Raw genomic sequence first — 20,793 nt, forward strand, 5'->3', positions numbered from 1 at the left:
CTTTATTCCTTTGAGGCAGGGTCTCTCATTGAACCTGGAGCTTACTTTTTTATTTTTCAACTAAGCCAGCAGCCAACAATTCTTCCATCTCCATCCCTCTTAATGTTGGGGTTATAGGTGTGTGTATGTGCACGCACGTGTGTGCATGTACTTCAGCACCCACTGCCTAGCCCCTATGTCTGCCCCACAGTCCCTGTGGCAGGCTTCTATGGAGCTTCTGCAAATTGTCTAGCCATTTCCCAACTCAGTGATTGCTTCTTAGTCCATCCTTCAAACCACCAAGTGCTACTGCAGGCTCAAGCTTCAGTCGGGGCCACCTTTGGTCCCCTCCCATCCTCCTCCCATGCTTAGGGATGGGAAGGTCATGTAAAGAGGAAGCAATTAGGTCTCACTACCTTCATACCCAGTACCCTTATCATGCACTCAGCGAAGCTGTCACTGCGCAGTGCAGCAAATGGCTAGTCAGTCTATTGCGATGGCTTCTTTCTCTGTTCCTCTTTGACTTAGAGTCTGGCAACCTGTGTTTTGCTACAGTTGAAAACCTTGTGAATTGTAGCTGAGGATTAGAAGGACTCTCGCCTCTGTGGTCCAGGGTTTTCACACAGAAACGGAAGATACACTATGTCCTGGGCTCTTCCCATGGCCACCAGACTTGTAACTGGACAGCCACACGCTACCTCTTAGGGGTAGGTTGCTTGCATCCTGGTACCTGATATACCATGCTGAGGACTGGAAAGTCCCCAGAAGCTGCTGTCACAGTAGACAGTAAAAGCAGGTGTTTGTATATGCGGAGCTGCATGAGTTAGGCAGTCAAAAAGACAGGTGTTGCTCTTCAAAAGTCCTTTCTTCCGAAAGCATCTTAATGGACAGGACGTGAATGTGTGGGATGTTCACATCTCGGAACGAGTTTCAAGTTGGTTGGGATAAGCTGAGTTCAGTGAGGATATTTTAAACATCCAGTGTGAGGAAAGGAACCGTGTGAAGTATTTGCAGGTGGCAGCCATTGTCAGCAGAGCTAGCAGCAGCAGAAATGAAGTGGTGGATGGCAAGGCTCATGAGTCCCAGCCTAGCTTTCTACTGGCTGTTTGGTGACCTGAAGGAAGTTTGAGGCCTCTCTATCTAAGCTTCAGTTTTGTTTTCTTTCAAATGGAGGAAATCGGACTTCTGCTCTCAGGGCTGTGGCCAGAAGGCTCTGAGAGGTGTGTGAAGAGCACATGCCTGTACCTGGGGCCTAGAAGGGGAAATGGTAGCTGCCTTCATGAGAGTGGGGGCGACTGTTGAAGGTTGAATCATGCCCTCCAAAAATGTATTTTTAAAGTCCTAATCCCTAGAATCTTGGATCGTAAATAATTAAGAAATAAATTCACTGATGGAAATCAAGTTAAAATAAATTCATTGCGTGTGCTGGGTCCTTCCTCCCTCCCCTCATCCCTCCCTCCCTCCCTCCCTCCCTCCTTCCTTCCATTCCTTCCTTCCGTCTTTCTTTCCATGTGTCTTTCCTTCAACTCCAGGCTAGCTAGAGTCATCAGGGAGGAGGGAGTCTACAACTGAGAAAATGCCTCCACAAGGTCAACCTATCTGGCATATCCTTATCAATACTGATATGGATGAAGCCAGCCCTCATCTTGGTTTTGGGATGGATTCTGGCCCCTAGAATTATGGAGGAATAAATGTTTTGTTGTTTTAAAGCACCCGGCTTCGGGTGGTTGATTATGGCACACAGTGATGACACAATGGCAGTGATGCCGGCGATGATGGCAGTGATGGTGACATGGTTGATGCTGCTTCTGATGAAGGCCATAATGACAACCATAGCAATGCTGACAGCCACAATGACAGTGTTGATGGTGATGAACACAACCATGGCAACGATGGTGTTAAAATGACCGTGATGATTGGGCATCTGGCCTACGCCCCAGAAAATTGTCACACGTGTCACAAGCTGGCTTGTGACACTAAGCCTGCTGACATTTCTGCAGACAGTGTGCCCTGGAAGCACTTAGGGAGGAGTTTCCTGAAGGTAAGACATTGCCATCACCTAGCCTGCAGGGTTAGGACGTGTGTGAACTGCTTACAAGGCTAAGTAACTTCTGGTGTGCTCTGGGACTCCTGAAAGGAGGAGGGTCCCGAATTTCCGCACAGTCGGTGACTTTTGAATAGCAGTGAAAGCTGTTTTGTGGCCAACAGCAAAGACTGCTCAGGTACAGGGCCGTCTTCTTGTCTTCTAGTCTCTCTACTTTTTTTTGGACAGGGTTACTCACTGAACTCAAAGCTTTCTGACTGGTTATACTGGCTGACCAGCAGACTCCACTGATTCATCCGTCTCTGTCTGCCCAGTGCCAGGGTTTCAGATATGTGTCACCAAACTGGGTATTGCCAGTTTGAACGCAGGCCCTAGAGCTTACCCAGCAGGCATGTTACTGCCGGAGCCTTCTCCCCAGTCTCCAAACACAGACTTTTGAATGATGAGAAAGTAACCATGTAAGTCCTTTTTGGGAAAGGAGCTGCGTAAGTCCTTCTCTGTCGTGGAGACAGTAAGATGTGCAATGAAGAACATAGATCCAGCCATCAGAGTCCTGGCAGGCAGGCTCTTTGCTTTGCAACTGTGGGCAGCTTCCTTTCTCCCTCCCTGTTCCCTCTTCCTATCTATACCCCTGACATCCACTGCTGAGTGTTTTAGAGGCCGCTGAAAGAATACTTGTTTGGCCCCTGGAAGACTCTGGATAAAGTTGCCTATTCTCTCCCAATTCCATCCAGACACAAGGCTCTAGACAAAGGCGCATCAGTGTGCAAAACCCAGTTATTGAGGCAGGAACAGTGAATAGAATTGGAAAGGTCTGCATTTTGTGGCATGTAGGTGGACTTTTCTGTCCCATCAGCCACTCCCCCAAATAACCACACAGAGACTTAATATTAATTATAAATGCTTGGCCTGTCGCTTAAGCTTGTTTTTAGCTACCTCTTACAACTTAAACTAACCCATTTCTATTGATCTATGTGACGCCCAAGGTTTGTTTACTTCATGTATGCACTTCCCATCCTGCCTGCTCTGTGTCTCGTGGTCTCATGGCATCTCCTCCAACTCCTCCCTTCTCTCCAGCATTTCCTCTGCCCCAAAAATCCTGCCTAGCAATGGGCCAATCAGCTTTTTATTAACGAGAGCAACACATCTTCACAGTGTACAGAAGGATTCCTCCACAACAGTGTGGGGGTAGTTTGGGTCCGTGGAGAAGCTTCTAGAAGGCCTAGATGGCTCTTCTTTCAGGAAAACGCCCAAGTTCCCGTTGTTGTGTAGTTTTGGAGATTATCATGGAGAAGCTAGTGCAAGGCAGAAGAAAATGACTTCCGTGGTCTTGATGGCTTACAAACGTCCCTTAGGCAGAGCAGCAAAGCTGTTTCCCCTCTACCTGGCCAGTTGAACTGTCCCTTCCCTGCCCCACTGCTGATCCACAATGGTCCCTTGTCTTCTTTCTTAACATACTCGTACAGCTGGCTTAGCATGAGACACTAATGATGGTGTTCGTACTGTTTATTATGTGATGAGCAGGCTGCCATTTGCTGATCCCTAGGATAGAATATGAACCTCATCAAAACATCTGCCATGTTGACGTCTCTCTCTCTCTCTCTCTCTCTCTCTCTCTCTCTCTCACACACACACACACACACACACACACACACACACACACACACACTCACTCTGCTGGCCTGTGGTCTCTATGAGGCTGACACGTTTTCAACCTCCCTCAGTGCCTGCTAGTTCTCTAGGAAGTGACTGAGTGAATATACCTAGTCCCTTTCAACACGTGCTGAGCAGGGCATGGCATCATTCCCAGACACTGTCAGTGCCGATCCCAGCACATCCCTGGAAGTATTAAATCGTTAAAAGCCTCTGACAATGAGGTGGGCCCTGGGCCCTTTGAAGGGAAGAGCAAATACAGAGAATGTGGCCTGAGGCAGCTGTGTTGAAGGGCTCTTGGAGAGTGGAGTGCTCTCTGGGGCTTGTTGGAATGGCAGAGACATGTAGGTGACTCTCAGGAGAGGGGACGCTTATCTGCTTGACTGGCGGGCTGCAAAAGGGGGCATTAGACTTCCCTGGGCAGGCGATCTAGAGAGAACCAAACAGTGTCAGTAGACATTGTTCAGTTGGGTCTGCTGTATAGATCAGAAAATGCATGACAACAGTGTATTAGCACTATCATTTAACATTTGAAACAGGGTCTTCTGTGTCACAGGATGGTCTCCAACTCACCATCACCCTGCCTCTTCCCAAGTGCTGAGATTTTAGGCATGAGCCTGCGTACTCAGATACTCTCGATGGTGGATGTGCAGGTTGTTTACTTTTTTCCATTTGTATACTTGTCTCAATGCTTACTTCTGATGAGTTGTTGGAGGTGGAACTGACAGGCCAAAGAGTAGGCACATTTTCAGGGGTAATGCATGCTTCTAAGTTGCTATTCAGCGAAGTTGACCAGCTCATGTTTTTAGAGCAGGGTTTTGAGGGTATACACATCTTCAAGTGCTTGTCAGCCCCAGGACAATCAGTTACACTTTTCTTTGTATAGCTGATAGGCCAAAGGCATGCATCTTTACTTGCATTTTGAAATGTAATACTAATTTCCCCAAAGTAGTCTATGCATGTGTGTGTGTGTGTGTGTGTGTGTGTGTGTGTGTGTGTGTGTGTGTGAATATACTTCAATCATGCTTGCAGACTGACCCAAGCCAGTTGGAAGAATTTAATGCTATTGCCTGCTCCTGTAGTTTTACATAGACATGGCTTCTAGAACTGACTGCTGTTAGCTGTGAGCTCAAATTGCTGGTTCAACCTCTGAGGCCCTCAGTGTCCTCATCTCGAAAGTGGCTGTGGGAAAGTAGAGTTTCCATTTTATTATTATTACTATTACTATTATTTATTAAGAATAGTAGAAAGAGGCCATTTTGGAGAAACTAGTCTTGAACCTCTCTACTAAATGTTAAACCCCCCCAATCAAAGGTCATGGATTATTAAACCCAGGATCTGTGCCTCTGGCTCTCTCATTCTCTCCCTGGCTCTAGGCACCTTTGCGTGACTCGCCATCATGATAGTCAGCTACCACGGCTTCTTCAGGGTGGTGTTGTCCTTCCTAAGAGGCTGGCTCATGGAAGAGAGCTTTGAAGACATAGAGAAGGAGGAAGACAGAGGCTTTAGGGGGAATGCCTTTTTCTAAGTACCGTGGAGTAAGTGTGGACAGAGTTTGGAAGGGGCAGCAGAGAAGCCCAGCTGAGGGAGGGGACAGGAAAAGACCCTGTGGGAATCACACAGGCCGGAGAGCGGCAGCTGGGAAAGGCTGGCAAATGGAATCCTCAGACAGGCCTTCCTTGGAATGCGCTGGCTCAAATCATTGGGCTTTTCTTCTGTGACACAGCCACATGTCCCTGAACTGCACAGGTGTCTATCAGTCACACCACCTCTCCTTCCTCCTCAGCTTCATCTTCCTTCCCTTTTCCCACCCTGCAGGTGGTGCAACGCCCCTTCATGTTCTTTCCTGTCAGGCCTCCACCTGATGCCCCCAGCCCTGGATGCCTTTCATATTTGTAACATGAATAATAAAAACTCAGAAACAGGTTAAAGCTGAAGAGCAGAGAAGCAAAGCGGCCAAGCAACCAGAGAGCTCTCTCCTCTACCAGTGCTCAGACTGAAGGGGTGATCCGCTGACCCTCAGAGTGCATCTCCAGACTGCACTGCTCCTCAGACTGCTCTGCTCCTCACCAAATCTCAGATTGCTCCTGAGACTGCACTGAACTCCTTATATATCTCTCTAGTGCTGGGATTAAAGTCTGAGCTCTGTTTCTCCTTTAAACTGATTTACTCTCATATAGCCCAGGGTGGCCTTGAACTCACAGAGATCCATCTTCTTCTGTCCTGAGTCCTGGGATTAAAGGTTTGTGCCGCCACTGCCTGGCCTCTATGGCTGTGGCTAGCTTTGCATTCCGATCTCCACGCAAGCTTTATTAGATAGTAAACAGTATCACCACACATATTAGTCTACTTGAGATGGGGGAAGGATATCAGTCCGTACGGAAGCTGTCCTTGACCATCCTGGTTCCTGTAACGTGGACCGCACCCTGTCTATTCCTCAATGTGCTTTCCTTGGCCAAGCCTTTCCTCAGATGTCTGACACACTATCACAGATGTTTTGTTCTCATGATGCTTCTGTCTCCCTTAGTTTTCTGTGGCCTTGTCATAGCAAATCCTAGTGCCTTGGTATTTCAGCCCATGGGTTCTGGCATTAGGATGCATTCAGATACAGTATTTGGGGGTTATTCATGATACCTTGCATACAATTTAGTCCAGGTGACTAGTAGGCTACTATAGTAATAAAGCAACCATATCTGCAACAACAAAAAGTCCCTCCGGTGTTTATAAAATGTGAGGTTATTTTTTCTTCTTCTTCAAAATGGGTATTTCTGATTCCTCTCATGGTCATACTTGAACGTAGGCCTCTTCTGCTTTTGTGGCCCTAAAGCTTCTCATATTGTTCATTCCTTGGCAGAGGAGGAAGAGCCAGAGGAGACACACCCATTTCTTAAAAGCTGTTAATGACTTACATGATTTCCACCCTCCTCCCTAGCTTGAACTCTGACCCATTATCACCCTCAGTTTCAAAGGAGTCTGGGAAATGTAGTCTGTTGGTATACCCAGGAAATTTGAGATGGCTGTAAAAACACAGTAGGAAAGGCCTGGTTGAAGGAGTGGAGATGTTTGGTGTAGAGAAGCAGAAAAGTCCTTGGAAGTGATGCTTGTGCTCAGGGACATAGCTCCGGTCTAGAGGAGCTAAAGTTCTGCTTGATCCAAGGCACTGGGATGCCACTTGGTGATGAGGACACTGTAAGCAGCTGCTGGCAGGAGGAAGAAAGGAGGCCATAGACAAAGTAAACTTGAATGAACGCTGCTGGCCAGTGCCTAGGCCCTGTATTTATGTTCTATGACAATGACAATATCAGCTTACATGTGCCCGATACTGATATGTCCCACCCTTGCTTATAATTATTCCCATTTCATAGGTGAGTGAACTAAATCCCTGAGCAGCGATTATACCCAGGTCACAGTTAAGAGACAGAGTTCAGGTGTAGCTTCCAGGGAGCTGGTAACACACCATTGCCATTCCTGGTGACGTGAGCCCAACACTCGGTCTAGCAGATGGATAATACTGTCACTGAGAGAGTGTCATAATTTATGTTACAAGGAATGAATGAGGTCAACCTCATAGGAGCCGCTGTAATAATCTGAAACCAACCTAAGGCAGCGGGTATCATCAGCCTTGTTTCCTGGGCTGATGAAGAAAACTCAAGCGAAGTGAGACACTTCTCTGAGGTCACACAATGGGGAAGTCATTGGTTGTAAGGAGTGAGGCTGGCTTAAGGGAGACAGGAGGAAAGTGTACTGGGTCACGATTGTAATTCCATGGGCCCAGCAATAAGATGTTTTGTTCCAGTAGGAAACACACGCTCCCTTGAATTAGGATGGCTTTAAAAAGTGTTGGCATCACACACACACACACACACACACACACACACACTTGATGTAGAACTGACATAAAACTAATCTTACGGAAGCATCTGGTTCAGTGACATGGAGTCCATTGATAATGACAGACTATCATTTCTGTATAGTTCTGAGATGTTTCCATCCCCCGAAAGGAAGCCATGTACTCAGCCAACACACCTTATGGCCTCACTCCCCTCTTCTAGTCCCTGGCATCCACCACTCGGCTTCGCATCATCATGTATGCACCTCTGATGGATGTTTCACGTGTATGGGATTGTCCATATAAGATTTCATGCATGGCTTTCATTTAGCATCTTTTAGTATTAACATTTTAAATATCTACCCAGTGGTAAAGTAGATGCCAAAATTCCTTTTGTTTGAATGTTTTAGGTTATTTCCTTGGGATAGGTCCCTGCTAGGTAACCTTGGCTGTCTTGACCCCCACATCCCCTTCATTAATTTCCATAGCTCAATAATTCCATTGTGTGGGTAGATTTGAGTGTTTATTCATTTACCATCTAAGTTGTTGCTACTTTTTGGCTGTCATGGCAAGTGCTGCTATGAACATGCATTTACAAGTGTTTATTTGAGTTCCTGTTTTCAATTCCTTGGGGCATATGCCTGGGGCAGAATGGCTCAGTCATCAGGTAACTGTTTTTAACTTTGAGGAGCTGTCAGACCTTTGTAAAGCGACAGAGTGATTTTTCATTCCCACCAGCCAGCAGACCTTTGCCAAGTCTTGCTTTTTGCCCCTTTTCTTGTCTGTGGCCGACCTAACGGATGTGGTGTGTCACTGTGGGTTTGCTTGAAGCTCTCTAATGACTCCTGCCTTGGAGCTGCTTCTCCTGTGCTTTCTGGCCACGTCAAGGAGCTTTAAGAAGGTGTGGGCTGGTGTGGCATAGTGCGCCCTCCAGAGTAGCTGCCTAGGGGTTCCTGGGGGTCTGTGGTTTTGAGGGGCAGAGAGTGAATCTGGCAGAATCTTGCAAAGGTGCAGGCTTAATGGTGGAGCCCTGGGCAGAGCTGACACTTGGGCTAAGTGGGAAGCTGATCCTCAGCCTTGTCTCCTCCCTCCCATCTCCTGTTGGGTTCCTTGTTGACTACAACCTTTGGCTACTAGAGGGTAGGGAGCCTCTAGTTAGTTCTGAGGTTAGCTAAGGGCTGCCCTTGTGTGTTGGCCTCTCCCTGAAGTCGGTTGGGAAACTGGCTGTGGCCGTGTGGGATAATGCCCCTTTTACCATTACCCCCAGAGACACACAGAGGCCATCCTTTCTAAAACAACCTCTCCACCGCTGAGAGGGAATTCTTTTCCTTTTCTTGCTGCCCCTCCTCCTCCTCTCCTCTGCTTTCTTTCCCTCTCTAAGCCTGTATCATGCACTGTGTGGACACACACGGAAAAGATAACTCAGCGCTGCAGCAGGATCACAGAGAAGGTTCCAGACCAGGTGTACACTCAGATGCTAGCTTTTACTGGATCTGCCTGATGAGAGACGCTTCTTCTCCTTGGGGCTGTGGGGCTGTATTTGGCCCCATAGGCCAGTAGCCCACCTAAGACAAGCTTGTCAGAAATCTCTCCCCTGTCAACCCTGTAATCCCAGGAGCACAGATAACACACATAAAGTGGGAGGGGGCAGAGAGGAAGGGAGGGGGGAGAGAGGGAGAGAGAAAGAGAGGGAGAGAGAGAGAAAGAGAGAGGGAGAGAAAGAGGGTGAGGGAGAGAGAGGGAGAGGGAAAGAGAGGGGGAGAGAGAGGGAGAGAGAGAGTTTTTCCCCTGACCACATCCCGTGAGCTCTGGAATGGAACGGTGGCGGAAGTCCCACCCTTCCCGACTTGCTACCAGCCAGTTTCGTCATTCTCTAAGTTCCACTTCTTTTTCCAATAAGGCAATACTTGCTGGTTCTCTCTTCCGAGAGATGTCTAGGTATGCTTTCTGCAACGCTGGGCTTCTTGCACCGCTGTCACAGCATTGAGGTGGGAGGGAGAGCAGGGAAGGGCAGTTCTTCCAGCTCTATCTCCTGCCAGATTGAGCCAGGAAAAGTGCTCTGCAGAGGAAGCAGCCTGCCGCTGGAATGTCCTGATCCAGCACATGAAGTCCTCACTCAGGGCCCCTAAGGGACTCTGGAAACCGCCCAGCTGCTTTTCTGCAGCTGGCCGTGGGGAACAGCCCTGGCACAGCTGTGTGCCTTCCTTTGCACGTCATGTTGGGGTGCATACATATGCATCTGTCCATGCCTTTCCTGCGAGTGGTGGCCTCTAGTTTTGGTATGCTCGCTCTCTCTCTTTTTCTCTCTCTCTTTGTTTGAGACAGAGTTTCATGTAGCCCAGGCTGGCTTCAGGCTTGCTGTGTAACCCAGCATGACCATGAACTTCTGGCCCTCCTGCCTCTGTCTCTGAATCACCAGGATGTCAGGTGTGTGATGTGACACCACACCCAGAACTTCATGAATGCTCAGCCAAGTACTTTACTTACTGGGCTACACTTCTAGCCCAGTTTCTCCCATCTTTGCCATATTGTGACACATTTGAGTCATAGCCATTCAAGATTTTTTTTTGAGAGCAGGGTATCCATCAGGTCAGGCTACTAAGATGCTAGAATAGGATGTCTCGGGTATACTTTCTGTTCCCAGGAACCCACGTAGTGCTTGTGGGATGTAGATGGTATGACTGACCCTTGCTTCTCTGCTAGCAACTGAGGTCCCAAGGAGCTGGTAGCCCCTCCTTGGCTAGTACCCAAGACCATACATGTTGCCTCGCAGGGGACTAACTCATCTACCTTGATTAGATCCTTTTAATTCTCTGTCATGTGTGATAAGATATGAGGAAAATTGAGGAGATCAGGTTAATATCTAAGAGCACTTTGGTTTGCAGCAGGTTCTAGAAGACAGGTGTCTACCAGGGCATCCCACACCATACATACGTGCCAAGCAAGAAGTTTGCGGAGACCAGCATCCTGATAATCCTTTGGCAACTAGGACTCTGCGGGGAAAGTCTTGGCACGAGGTATTTGTTTGGTTTATTAATTTTTCAATTCACCAAACATCTCCTGGACCAGGAATGATCCTGGTTGCAGGATTTTCTCCTTCCCTGCAGGCTTCTCTGGAGAGGAAGGAGGAGAGGAAATTCGGTCTTGTTCACTGGAGAGTTTTTCCAAAATCCCTCCATTCCAGGTGGCACCCTGGAGTCCACAGCTTGTCCTTCCACATAGGTGACCCGAAACGGCTCAGGGAGGTAGTCCTGAAACTACACTGAGCCAGCGTATCCAGCTCAGTGTCCTGTCACTATGCTGATACCCCGTTGCACTCGGAGAAAGACAGCGGTTGAGATGGAAAATATTTAAAACCTCATTAAAAGCAAAGAATCTACAATAATGCCATTTCGAAACCAGGAAAACCCTCTTCTGTTGACAGGCGACGACATCCCTGAGAAACAGATTTTCAGAGAGTGTTTGAAGAGTGAGCCACCTGGTCCTGATGCCCCCTAAGTCACATAGCTCCCCTAAGTATGGCAGTAAGATACTTTGTCACTGGCTTTCCTGTGCAGGTAGAGAAAATAACCTGCAAGCCTTCTTGCATGTGCGTGTGCGTGCGTGCACGTGCATGTGTGTGTGTGTGTGTGTGTGTGTGAAGAGACAGAGAGTGCCTGAAGTATAAAGGGGACCCTCACCTCCCCATTTTGACCGTTCATGCGGAAGTGTTTCTGCCCTGTTCCCTTTTAATTGATTCAGAGAATGTATTCTGGCCACAGTAGGTGTGTCTGACTACTTGCTATGCAACAGGCATTCTTAGGGCTATGAAAATGGAAGTAGTCCCAGCTGCAGCACTAGACCATTCTGGTGTACCACCAAGAAACTTTAAAGCAGCATGTAAGATGGTGTGCCTATCTTGTCTTATCCCTGGAAGACCAAGTTTGTACCATTTGGAGACCAGAAGCCCCAAAGGAGGCCAAGGGAAGAATCAATTACCAATTTTTCTAGAAGGTCTAATTCACAGCAGTCTCCTGAAGTTACTCTTCTGTACATTTATATTTATTATTTGTTTACTTATTTATTTTTTGAGACAAGGTTTCTTGTATTCGGTCTGTATTCCCTTAAACTGGCTACATAAGCCAAGGATGACTTCCAACCTCTGATCTTCATTCTTCTCCTTCCCGAGTAGGTACAGAGGGTGCCATGCCTGGCTCGAGGCTACTTCCATTATACAAGCTTTTAAAACGACAACGCCAGGGTTTGGAAGGCTGAGAAGCTAACCTGTGGCTGGCAAGGGAAGAAGGACTCTGGCATGCCAGTCCCACTTAACGTTCAGGCCGAGAGCCTCCTAAATGCAAACCTTCACATTTGCATCTGGTCACAGCTGTGGATGGAAACAGACTGGGTGCCTTGAAATAATGTACATTTACCACCATACACCCCTGGTTGTAGCAACACAACACACATCGCACAGTGAGCAGTTTCTTAGGCCATGGCATTGCACTTGACATATTAGAATTCCCTCTTCCTTACCGTCTGTCTGACGTCCTTCCGCTCTACCTCAAAACATGATGCTGCCATCCTCTAGCTCCATGAAGCCATTCTATCCAGTCATTCATGTGATCTTTCTGCTTTAGGGTCACTTCTCTTTTTGTAAGTGCCCGCAGCTATTCACCCGTGTGACTTGCACCAGAAGACAGTGCCGCATCTGCCACCTCTTGTAGGAATGAACAGATCTGGCAAAAGAAAAGATAATCAGATGTCTAGCCCGTGTTTTTCCAGTGTGACGGGTACTCACTAGCATGTTGTATGTGAACAATGAACAGGAGGAGTTGGGATTCTTTCCTCATTAGCCCTGCAGATATGCAAGGGTGCCAAACCTAGGATTTATGAGCTACAGCTAGACTAGGCACTGTGTGGGTGCGTTTTCATGTGGGACCAGGTGTGCTCCGAAGGATTCTTTGGGAGATCTGAAGGAGGGATTTGGCTCCTTGTTTCTCCCATTGACAGTCCGGTGAGGTTTATGCTTGGCTTTAAGTAGATGGTATTTAAGTGTTGCTTAGACAGACAGACATTGTTTCTTTTTGAGTGTTAATTAGACATGCATTGGTTCTTTTTGAGGTTTGCTTATACATACATTGTTTCTTTTTTAGTATTGCTTAGAAATACATTGTTTCTTTTTGACTGTTGCTTAGAAACACATTGTTTCTTTTTGGGTGTTGCTTAGACACACATTGTTTCTTTTGATTCTGGGATTCCCAGTATTCATATCCTCACAGTGCTGGCAGAGAAAGCAGAAGTTGGAGTACATGAACAGGAATACACTTTCCGTGTCAAATGTGCTAACCTGTGAAAATGTGGCCATCAGAGAGGGAGGAAATGAGAGGACTGGCCAATTTGGGTGGCTATGTGTGTGGTTATTGCTGATGGGACAATGCAGGGGCATGAGTGAGACTGGTCTGGCCAGCTGCTGCTGCTGAGGATGCTGTGGCTTCTCCTCCTCCCCTTCCTTCTCCTCCTCCCTCCTCCTCTTCCTCCTGCTCCTCCTCCCTTCCTCCTCCTCCTTCGAGACAGAGTTTCTCTGTGTATCTTTGACTGTTCTGGAACTCGCTCTGTAGACCAGGCTGGCCTCAAACTCACAGAGCTCCACCTGCTTCTGCCTCCCGAGTGCTGGTATGTATTAAAGGCATGAACCACCACACCCAGCTCCTGGCCAGCTTCTTAAAAGTCCTTTTTTACTTCTAACATCCCAACTGAGGGATGCGTGAAATAGAGTCATGTCTTCTGGGGCCTAACCTGCTCTGAAAGGCCAGTGAGATTTAAAGAACGAAAGGACTTAAACGTATCTAGGCTTTCTAGTTTTATAACTGTTGTGCTAAAAACCACTCTGACAAAAATCAACTTGGGAGGGGTGTGAAGGGTTTATTTCACCTTACAATTTTAGATCACTGTTCTTGGCTGGGAGAAATTGAAGCAGGAACTTGAAGGCAGGCAGGCTCGCTTGCTCTTCCACACAGCATAACCTCTAACCAAGCAACTCACTTCACCGCTAAGGAAATGCAATAGGTAGGACTCATGGTGGCAGCTCCGTGGTTGGCTTATACTCAGCTAGCTTTCTTGTATAGTTTAAGACCACCTACCCAGGGAATGGCTCTGCACACACTGGGCTGGGGCCTACTACATCAGTTAACCATCATGATAATCCCTCAAAGACAAACCCTCAAGCCAATCTGACCTGGGCAGTTTCTCAATGGTGACTCTCCTCTCAGATGACTCTGGGCTGCTTCAGGGTGTCAGCTAACCAGGACACTAGGTTTCATTTGTTAGTCATAAAACCTCTAGCAAGAGGCTCATCCTATATTATTAGCCCATTCCCTTCCCTGCGAGATGGAACAACAATGACGCCTGCCCTCAGGTTGTTATGAACTCAAAGAAGTTAACTTTTTGTTGTGTATGATACACGGGCTTGCCACACAACGTGTGCTGACTTTGCTGTTTGAAAAAAGAGTTGTTATCCAGGCTGTGAGGGTTATTGTGACCTCCTTAGGATGGAACAAGAATGGGGATCTCACTGCCCTGGGCTTGGTGAGGTTGCAGGTGATTGTAGGTGACAGAGTAGGTGACACTAGGCCTGAATGCTGCAGGGAAGCACTCGGCCACAAGGCTTCAGGGGAACTAAAACTTACCATGCAACTTCACACACTGTTTCTCCTGCCCTTGGACCGAGTGGAAGCTGGGACACTGAGATGTTATTCCTCTAAGGTGACTTGCGGGCCTTGGAAGTAGCATCCTCTCTGTCACTGGAGCAAGCGTCACAGGACAGGATTAGCAGGCACATGAAATATGTCCATGATGCTGATCTTGATGACAAGGCTCTAAGTCAGGACCCCAGCTGCAGGTGTCATTTCTATTTTGGGGTTGTCACCATTGTGACAGTTATTTGTTCTATCGCCTATTGGTTATGAATCATTTGCTCTGTTTAGATAGAAGCTCCCTTAGTGTCAGCATCTCTAAGCCTACCCCGGCAGGAACCCCGGCATTCAGTGTCCCAGTGTTGAGCTCCAAGTACAGTAACTACCTAGCACTCAGAAAGTTGGACTATAGCTCTGAGCTTTGAGTGTTAGAATCCTCAGCTCATGCATGGTGTTATAGCTCCTTGGTAGAAGGAAACACTGAGTTTTGGTGGCTTTCTGGAATTCTTCTGCCAGTCTCAGCTCATCACAGTCCCTGCCCCCACCTTCCGGAACAATTCAGCTGCTGCTACGGGCATGTTTGGGGCTGGCAAGCCTGGGAGTTGTCTGTTCTTCATGCTATCAACTTAGCTTGCGGTAAATATCACAAGTAGATGATAAAACCACCAATGGGGCTTTATTAGATTCTGGACTGCAACACTAGTGGAGGCAACATAGCGGGGTGAACAGAAGGGCACGCTATGGGACTGATCTTAGGATCGCTGCTTCTTGTAAACAGTTGTACATAAGCCTAAGATGTCCTGGGCAAGGGCACCTCCCTACCAGATTGAAGACTGTTAGATGATAGATGGCTGTGGTGGAACCACAATGAGTCATCTCGAAGCTACCATGGCAAAACCAAGTCTCCTTCAGTCATTGAATGGTGTCTGGAGTTGCTGTGGCGGGCAGCGTCTCCCAGAGCAAAGCCAGGTTGGCATGGCCACCATGACAGTTGTGATAGTTTGAGTGACTGGAATGGAGTCTCTCTGGGGCATCTGGTGCTGGATCAAGGTTTTATCTGGGTATCGCTGTGTCAGTGTCCCTGAACATTCACACGGCATTTCCAGTTTCCTCAGCTGTCATGATGAAAGGTCTAGGAACTATCTAGGGAGAGTCTGTTTGGACAGCTTTTGTGTTTCCTGTGAAGTTTAGTTGCCACTGTCCCTGGCAGGCCTTCAGGAGTGGCATCAATGTCATTCATCCTTGCAGGCTTGGGAAGAGGGCAGAAATCATGAGTGGCTCTCGTCTACCCGATGTCCCTGCTCAACCCGTAGCACCAGTTCTGCCCTAGGTAGTTAACACTGCAGCCAGGCATCAGGGATGGCTGACGGCTACCAAGCAAGCAAGGGAACTGCCTGCAACTGCCAGCTTCAGTCATTAAAAAAACAAAAACAAAGAAGGAATCCTCCCCCCCCCCCGGCCCCTCTCCCCGCAGTACCTACATAAAATATTAAACGTGAAAGGACCACTCTTTTTCCACAGACCTAACCTAACCATGCCTGAACCTTATCAAAGGATGGAGCCTCCCCCGTCCTCAGCCACACTTCCTGGGCCCTTCTCCCTGCTAACAACACTGCATCATAAGTGTGATCGTGCCTCTCTAGGCGGGTGCTGCCGGAAACCAAAGGCAGAGGGAGTGTAAGACTATAAATATGGAAGATGAAGGCTCCCACCCTGCCGCGCCCCATGTTCTGCCTCATGCACCTAGGGGTCTCTCCGCCTTGGGGGATCTGCGCTTTTGTCCCCTCGTGTCCACTCATCCTGGTCTTGGAGTTTCTAAGCTTGCCTCTTGGGGGTGTAGAGGAGAGACAGACGGACAGACAGACAGACGGACAGACAGACAGACAGACAGACAGACAGACAGAGGCAGGCAGGTGTTGCTCGCAGCAGGGTGCGCTGTCCTTTCATGCGTCTGAGAGGTCTGATGATCTGCCATCTACAAGCCAGTAAGCCCAGAATGTCTGTGATGGGGTTCTGTTTGAGTCTGAAAGCCTGAGGACCAGGAAACCTAAGGTGCTGGTTCTAACCTGAATCATAAGGCCCAAGAACAAGGAATCCTGGTCTCCAGGGACAGAAGAAGATGGATTTCAGCCCAAGCTCTTTTGCTTCAGTCAGGCCCTCGGACAGCCTGGATGAGGCCCACTCGCCCCAGGACCACCCTCGGCAGACACATCCCCATACCATGTTTTTCCAGCTGCCTGGGCAGCTCTTAGTCAAGTCAAGCTGACACGCGAGAGTGACTGTCACACTGCTGTTTCCACTATTTCATTATCATCGATGCCACAAGAGTTCAGAAACGGGTAAACTCCTGGGCTAGGACACTCTGGGAGTGCTTTATAGAAGGGGTGGCATTTTACCCTGAAGAAACAAGTTGAGCGGCTAGGAGATGGGAAGGAATAATAATAGCACAGCAATATGTCTGGTGTGTTTTCTTTAGCCTCCTGGTTTTGTCTAACTACAGCTCCCACTGAACAGGAAAACAAATTAACGTTGGTAAATAGGAAAAGTGTCTGACGTGGTTTTATGAGAGGAAGCAATTGTCTGAGCTGTAGCCAGCTGCAGATGACTCCAGAGTTCATAACATCTTTTCTGGAAGGATGTGAATTCAGTGTCTGTGAGCTGCCCTTGAAATAAAGCCCAGATCCGCCGTGAGGACCGGCACTGGAGATGGTGTAATTGTAGTCAATATGAATATTAATTACTTAGATTGTGTCTATGACAGAATATTTGGTATAAACAACTCAAGGATGGAGGATTTATTTTGGATCATGGTATCAGAGGGTTCAGTCCCCGGTTGCTCAGTCCTTTGTACTCAGGCAGAGCATGGTGGCTGATGAGAAGTGTCTGTATCTCATGATGGACAATGAAATACAAATAATAAAAACCCAGAGACAAATATTGGGGTTCAAGCTGAAGATCAGAGAAGCAAAGCAGTCAGCTACTAGCTCTTACCTCTACCTCAGACTGAAAGGGTGATCTTGTCTCCACAAATCCTCAGGGAAGCTGGAGACTGAATCCTACATGAGACTCTGAACTCTTGTCTGTTTTTTGGGATGAGGGGGGTTGAGACAGGTTTTCTCTGTGTAGCTTTGGAGCCTGTCCTGGAACTTGCTTTGTAGAACAGGCTGGCCTTGAACCCACAGAGATCTGCCTGCACTGCCTGGCTTCTATGGCCATCTCTAGCTTTGCAGTCTGATCTCCAGGCAAGCTTTATTAGATCATAAACAATATATCACCACAGGGCAGGAGACAGAGAAAAAGAAGAAAGGAAGTCGTGGAATTATGAGCTTCAAAATCATGTCCACAGCAACTTAGTTTCTCCAATTAAGCCCCCTTGTAAAGTCCCTATCACCCTCCCAAACATTGCCAACAGCCTGGTTTCAAATATTTAGTACATGATCGCGCGCGCGCGCGCACGTGTGTGTGTGTGTGTGTGTGTGTGTGTGTGTGTGTGAGTGAGAGAGAGAGAGAGAGAGAGAGAGAGAGAGAGAGAGAGAGAGAGAGAGAGATGAATGTATGTCCAACAAAAATACTAACAACCCAGTTTGGGAGCTGCAGAGATGGCTCAGTAGATAAGAGTGCTTAGTGCTATTACAGAGGACCCAGGTTCAGTTCCCATCACCTACATCAGGCAACCTATAACTACTACTAACTCCAGTTCTGGGGATTCAATGTCTTCTTCTGCCCTCTGTGGGCACCAGCATGCATGCTGGGCACATAAATTCATGCAGGTGCATACACACATACACATTACATGATATTTTTTTAAAACCTACCATTTTGCTAGACATTATAAAATCTTTTTTTTTAAACCTATTCCTGGTTCTCAGCCTCTAAGGAAATTATTTTAATTGAAATGTATTATTTGTCTCACCTTTATAAAAGCCAGTCCCAGAGCGGGGTGAAAAAAAACACCTCAAAATTAAAACAGCATTTATCTCCAAGCATTATGGTAGTAAATTGTTTTGTTTTATGCCTTACTAGTTTCCTTGAGCCCTCTGGAAAGAAATATCCTCTGAAACAAAATCGGTCTCAGAGGATGAAGGGGTCTTAATGTGTGTGCTGACTTACAGCTCCATGGGAGACATCTGGTCCTTGCGTGGATGCTGACCTCATCTTAGGAGGTCAGCATCAAGACAGCAGAGCGCCACACCTCACACAACTCTTTCACACACATCTCTCTGAAGAATCAAAGTGTGTACTGATGCAGGCCAGGCTGGAATTATGGCCTCATTTCACAAACAAATGAGAGGCTAGCCAATGAACATGGGGCTCCGAGAACCCATCAGAGGACAGGGCTAAGAGGTAGGTGAGTGGACCAGGACTCACGCAGCGACATGTGGAAGTATGGATACACAGTCTCAAGTACCAGAGGCTAGCCTCAAGTGCCTTATGCAGCCTAGGATGATTTCCAGTTTTCTGATCCTTCTGCCTCTATCTACAGGTGTGCATGTGTTATGTGGTGCCGAAGATCAAGCCCAGGGTTCTGTGTGTTAGGCAAGCACTCTACCAACTGAACTATAGTCTCAGTCGAGCTTTTGGGCCTGGGTCCAGAGTCTGTTCCTTTCATGCACTGTCTCAAGCACATTGGGTTTGATTGATTGATTGATTGATTGTTTTGTTTGTTTGTTTTGTTTCTATGTCTGGGTTTTCCTTTCTATAAAGATGGCTAGCCATCTGTTTCAAGGACTTTCCTGAGGGTCAGATTGTCACCAGGAAATGCTGCAGGAATAGCTAAGTAGTTGTCATCCTGGCTGTGCTGTTTGTGTGCAGGGTTGCGGTTTTTTTTTTTTTTCTTTTTTTCTTTTTCCCCTAACTTGTAGTCATGCTCACTGGTGTTGCTAGAATTTTCCCTGCCTCCCCATAGGGATGGCCCACGTTTAAACAGCTTTTGTTCTAGAGCACCGAGAAACCACTGAAAGGTGGTAGGCTGGGGGTGGAGAAGTGGAAGATGACACCATCAGATTTCTATAAATTTTATCCTGCACATCAACTTGATTATGAGATGGAGTCCTGAGGCTGGAGCGATGGCTCATCAGCTCAGAGCACTTGCTGCTCTTGCAGAAGACCTGAGTTCCATTCCCAGCAGCTCACAGCATCCTGTAACTCTTGCTCCAGGGGAATCTGTTGTCTTCGTTTGGATTGGAGACTGTAAACACATGTCATATAGACACACTCATATACATGTAATTGAAACCCTAAAAACCTTGTTTGATATGGGTTATAAAAGACAAATGTCTTTGGCTGCTATGAAAATGAACAGTGAGTGGAAGTTTGATGCTGTCAACAGTGCTTGCACTGGCTGGGGCTAGGTGATCGATATGTGGATTTCATGCTACTCTCCCCTTGTATTCTGTATGTGCAAAATGAGGGGAAGGGAGACGGCGGTTTCACTGTGGGAGTGGTGATTAATACTGAAGTTGGATCAGTTGCAGTGGTCCTGTCTAGAGTTTCTGGGTTTGGATGGAGGTGTCACTCTGAGCTGGAAATCCCTGGAGAAGCACCAAGCAGGCTTGCTGGAGTCTACAAACCCACCTTTCTTCCCTTTCCATCTTACAAATGGTGAAGCCACTTCCTTATGCAATGTCTTTCATTCCAGACTTCTTGCATTCATTTCACTCAGCAATTAATTAAGCTGTGGCATCCATGCATTAATTAAAATCCTTTCCCAGGTTCACAGGAGTCGTCCTGAAATATGTAGGTTCATCTCCATCCACTTTCTTCCTGGGAAAGGTCTCTCTGCTTTCCAGTGAGCACACAGCTGCGTGTGCCTATGTGTCTATCTGTCCATCATACCTGCCACACACCTTTAGTTAGTTCACGCTTAAGAAGCCTGGGCCTAGAGAAGTTAATGACTTGTAAATTGCTCTCCAAGGCTGAGCCAGAAATAGAAGGCAAGAAAGTTCCTGAACAGTCTTGCACGGAGCTGTTCTGATGGAGGTGTCAGCCCCACTGTGGGGAGTGACACATGCTGGCTGTCCACCCTCACATGCTGACTGGCCACCCTGAGGAGCCAGAGTCCTCCTAATGGGGGCCCAGCCTCCATTGGTTGGGGACAAATTTTCTTGCCCAGCCCCCCTGGCTGACTGTGTCACCTTCTCTCCCCACACTATTCAGGTCGTTCTCGGATGTGACGGCTGAGACATGAGATCTTCAGCCTCCCGGCTCTCCAGTTTTTCCTCAAGAGATTCACTATGGAATCGGTGAGTGGTCCCTGGCCCTCCCTGTCTGGGGAACAATTGATGCTTGGGAGGTTCAGCAGCAACGCTGGCTAAAAAACAAGGGCAGGGCGGGTTAGAAGCAGCATCCTGGGAACACCCGTGCCCACTGTATTTGTAGCATGATGGGCCTCCAATTTTTTTTTCTTTCCTTTTTCTCCCTCCACTCATTTATTTGTGCATGTGTGTTTTATAGCATACATGTGGAAGTCAGAGGACAAGTTTGGGGAGCTGGTTTTCTCCTTCCACCATGTGGGTTCTTGGGATCCAACTTAGAGTCTTAGACTCAGTGGCAAATACTCCTACCTACTGAGCCATCTTGACTATCTTTTCTTGTTGAGACAGGACCTCATGTAG

General features: G+C 47.5%; 1 protein-coding gene across 3 annotated transcripts in view; it reads left to right on the forward strand.

Annotated features, from left to right (window-relative positions):
- Positions 1-20,793, forward strand: part of Asap1 (ArfGAP with SH3 domain, ankyrin repeat and PH domain 1) — a 259,627-nt gene that overhangs the window by 11,390 nt on the left and 227,444 nt on the right. For all 3 annotated transcript variants that reach the window (XM_051202528.1, XM_051202529.1, XM_051202530.1), the window contains one exon: positions 20,336-20,421. In XM_051202528.1, the coding sequence (XP_051058485.1) occupies positions 20,363-20,421 (59 nt within the window). In that variant the 5' untranslated portion in view covers positions 20,336-20,362. Of the gene's footprint in view, positions 1-20,335; positions 20,422-20,793 lie in introns of those variants that run through there.

Source organism: Phodopus roborovskii, unplaced genomic scaffold (genome assembly GCF_943737965.1).
Source record: "Phodopus roborovskii unplaced genomic scaffold, PHOROB, whole genome shotgun sequence".
Classification (NCBI taxonomy): Eukaryota; Metazoa; Chordata; class Mammalia; order Rodentia; family Cricetidae; genus Phodopus; species Phodopus roborovskii.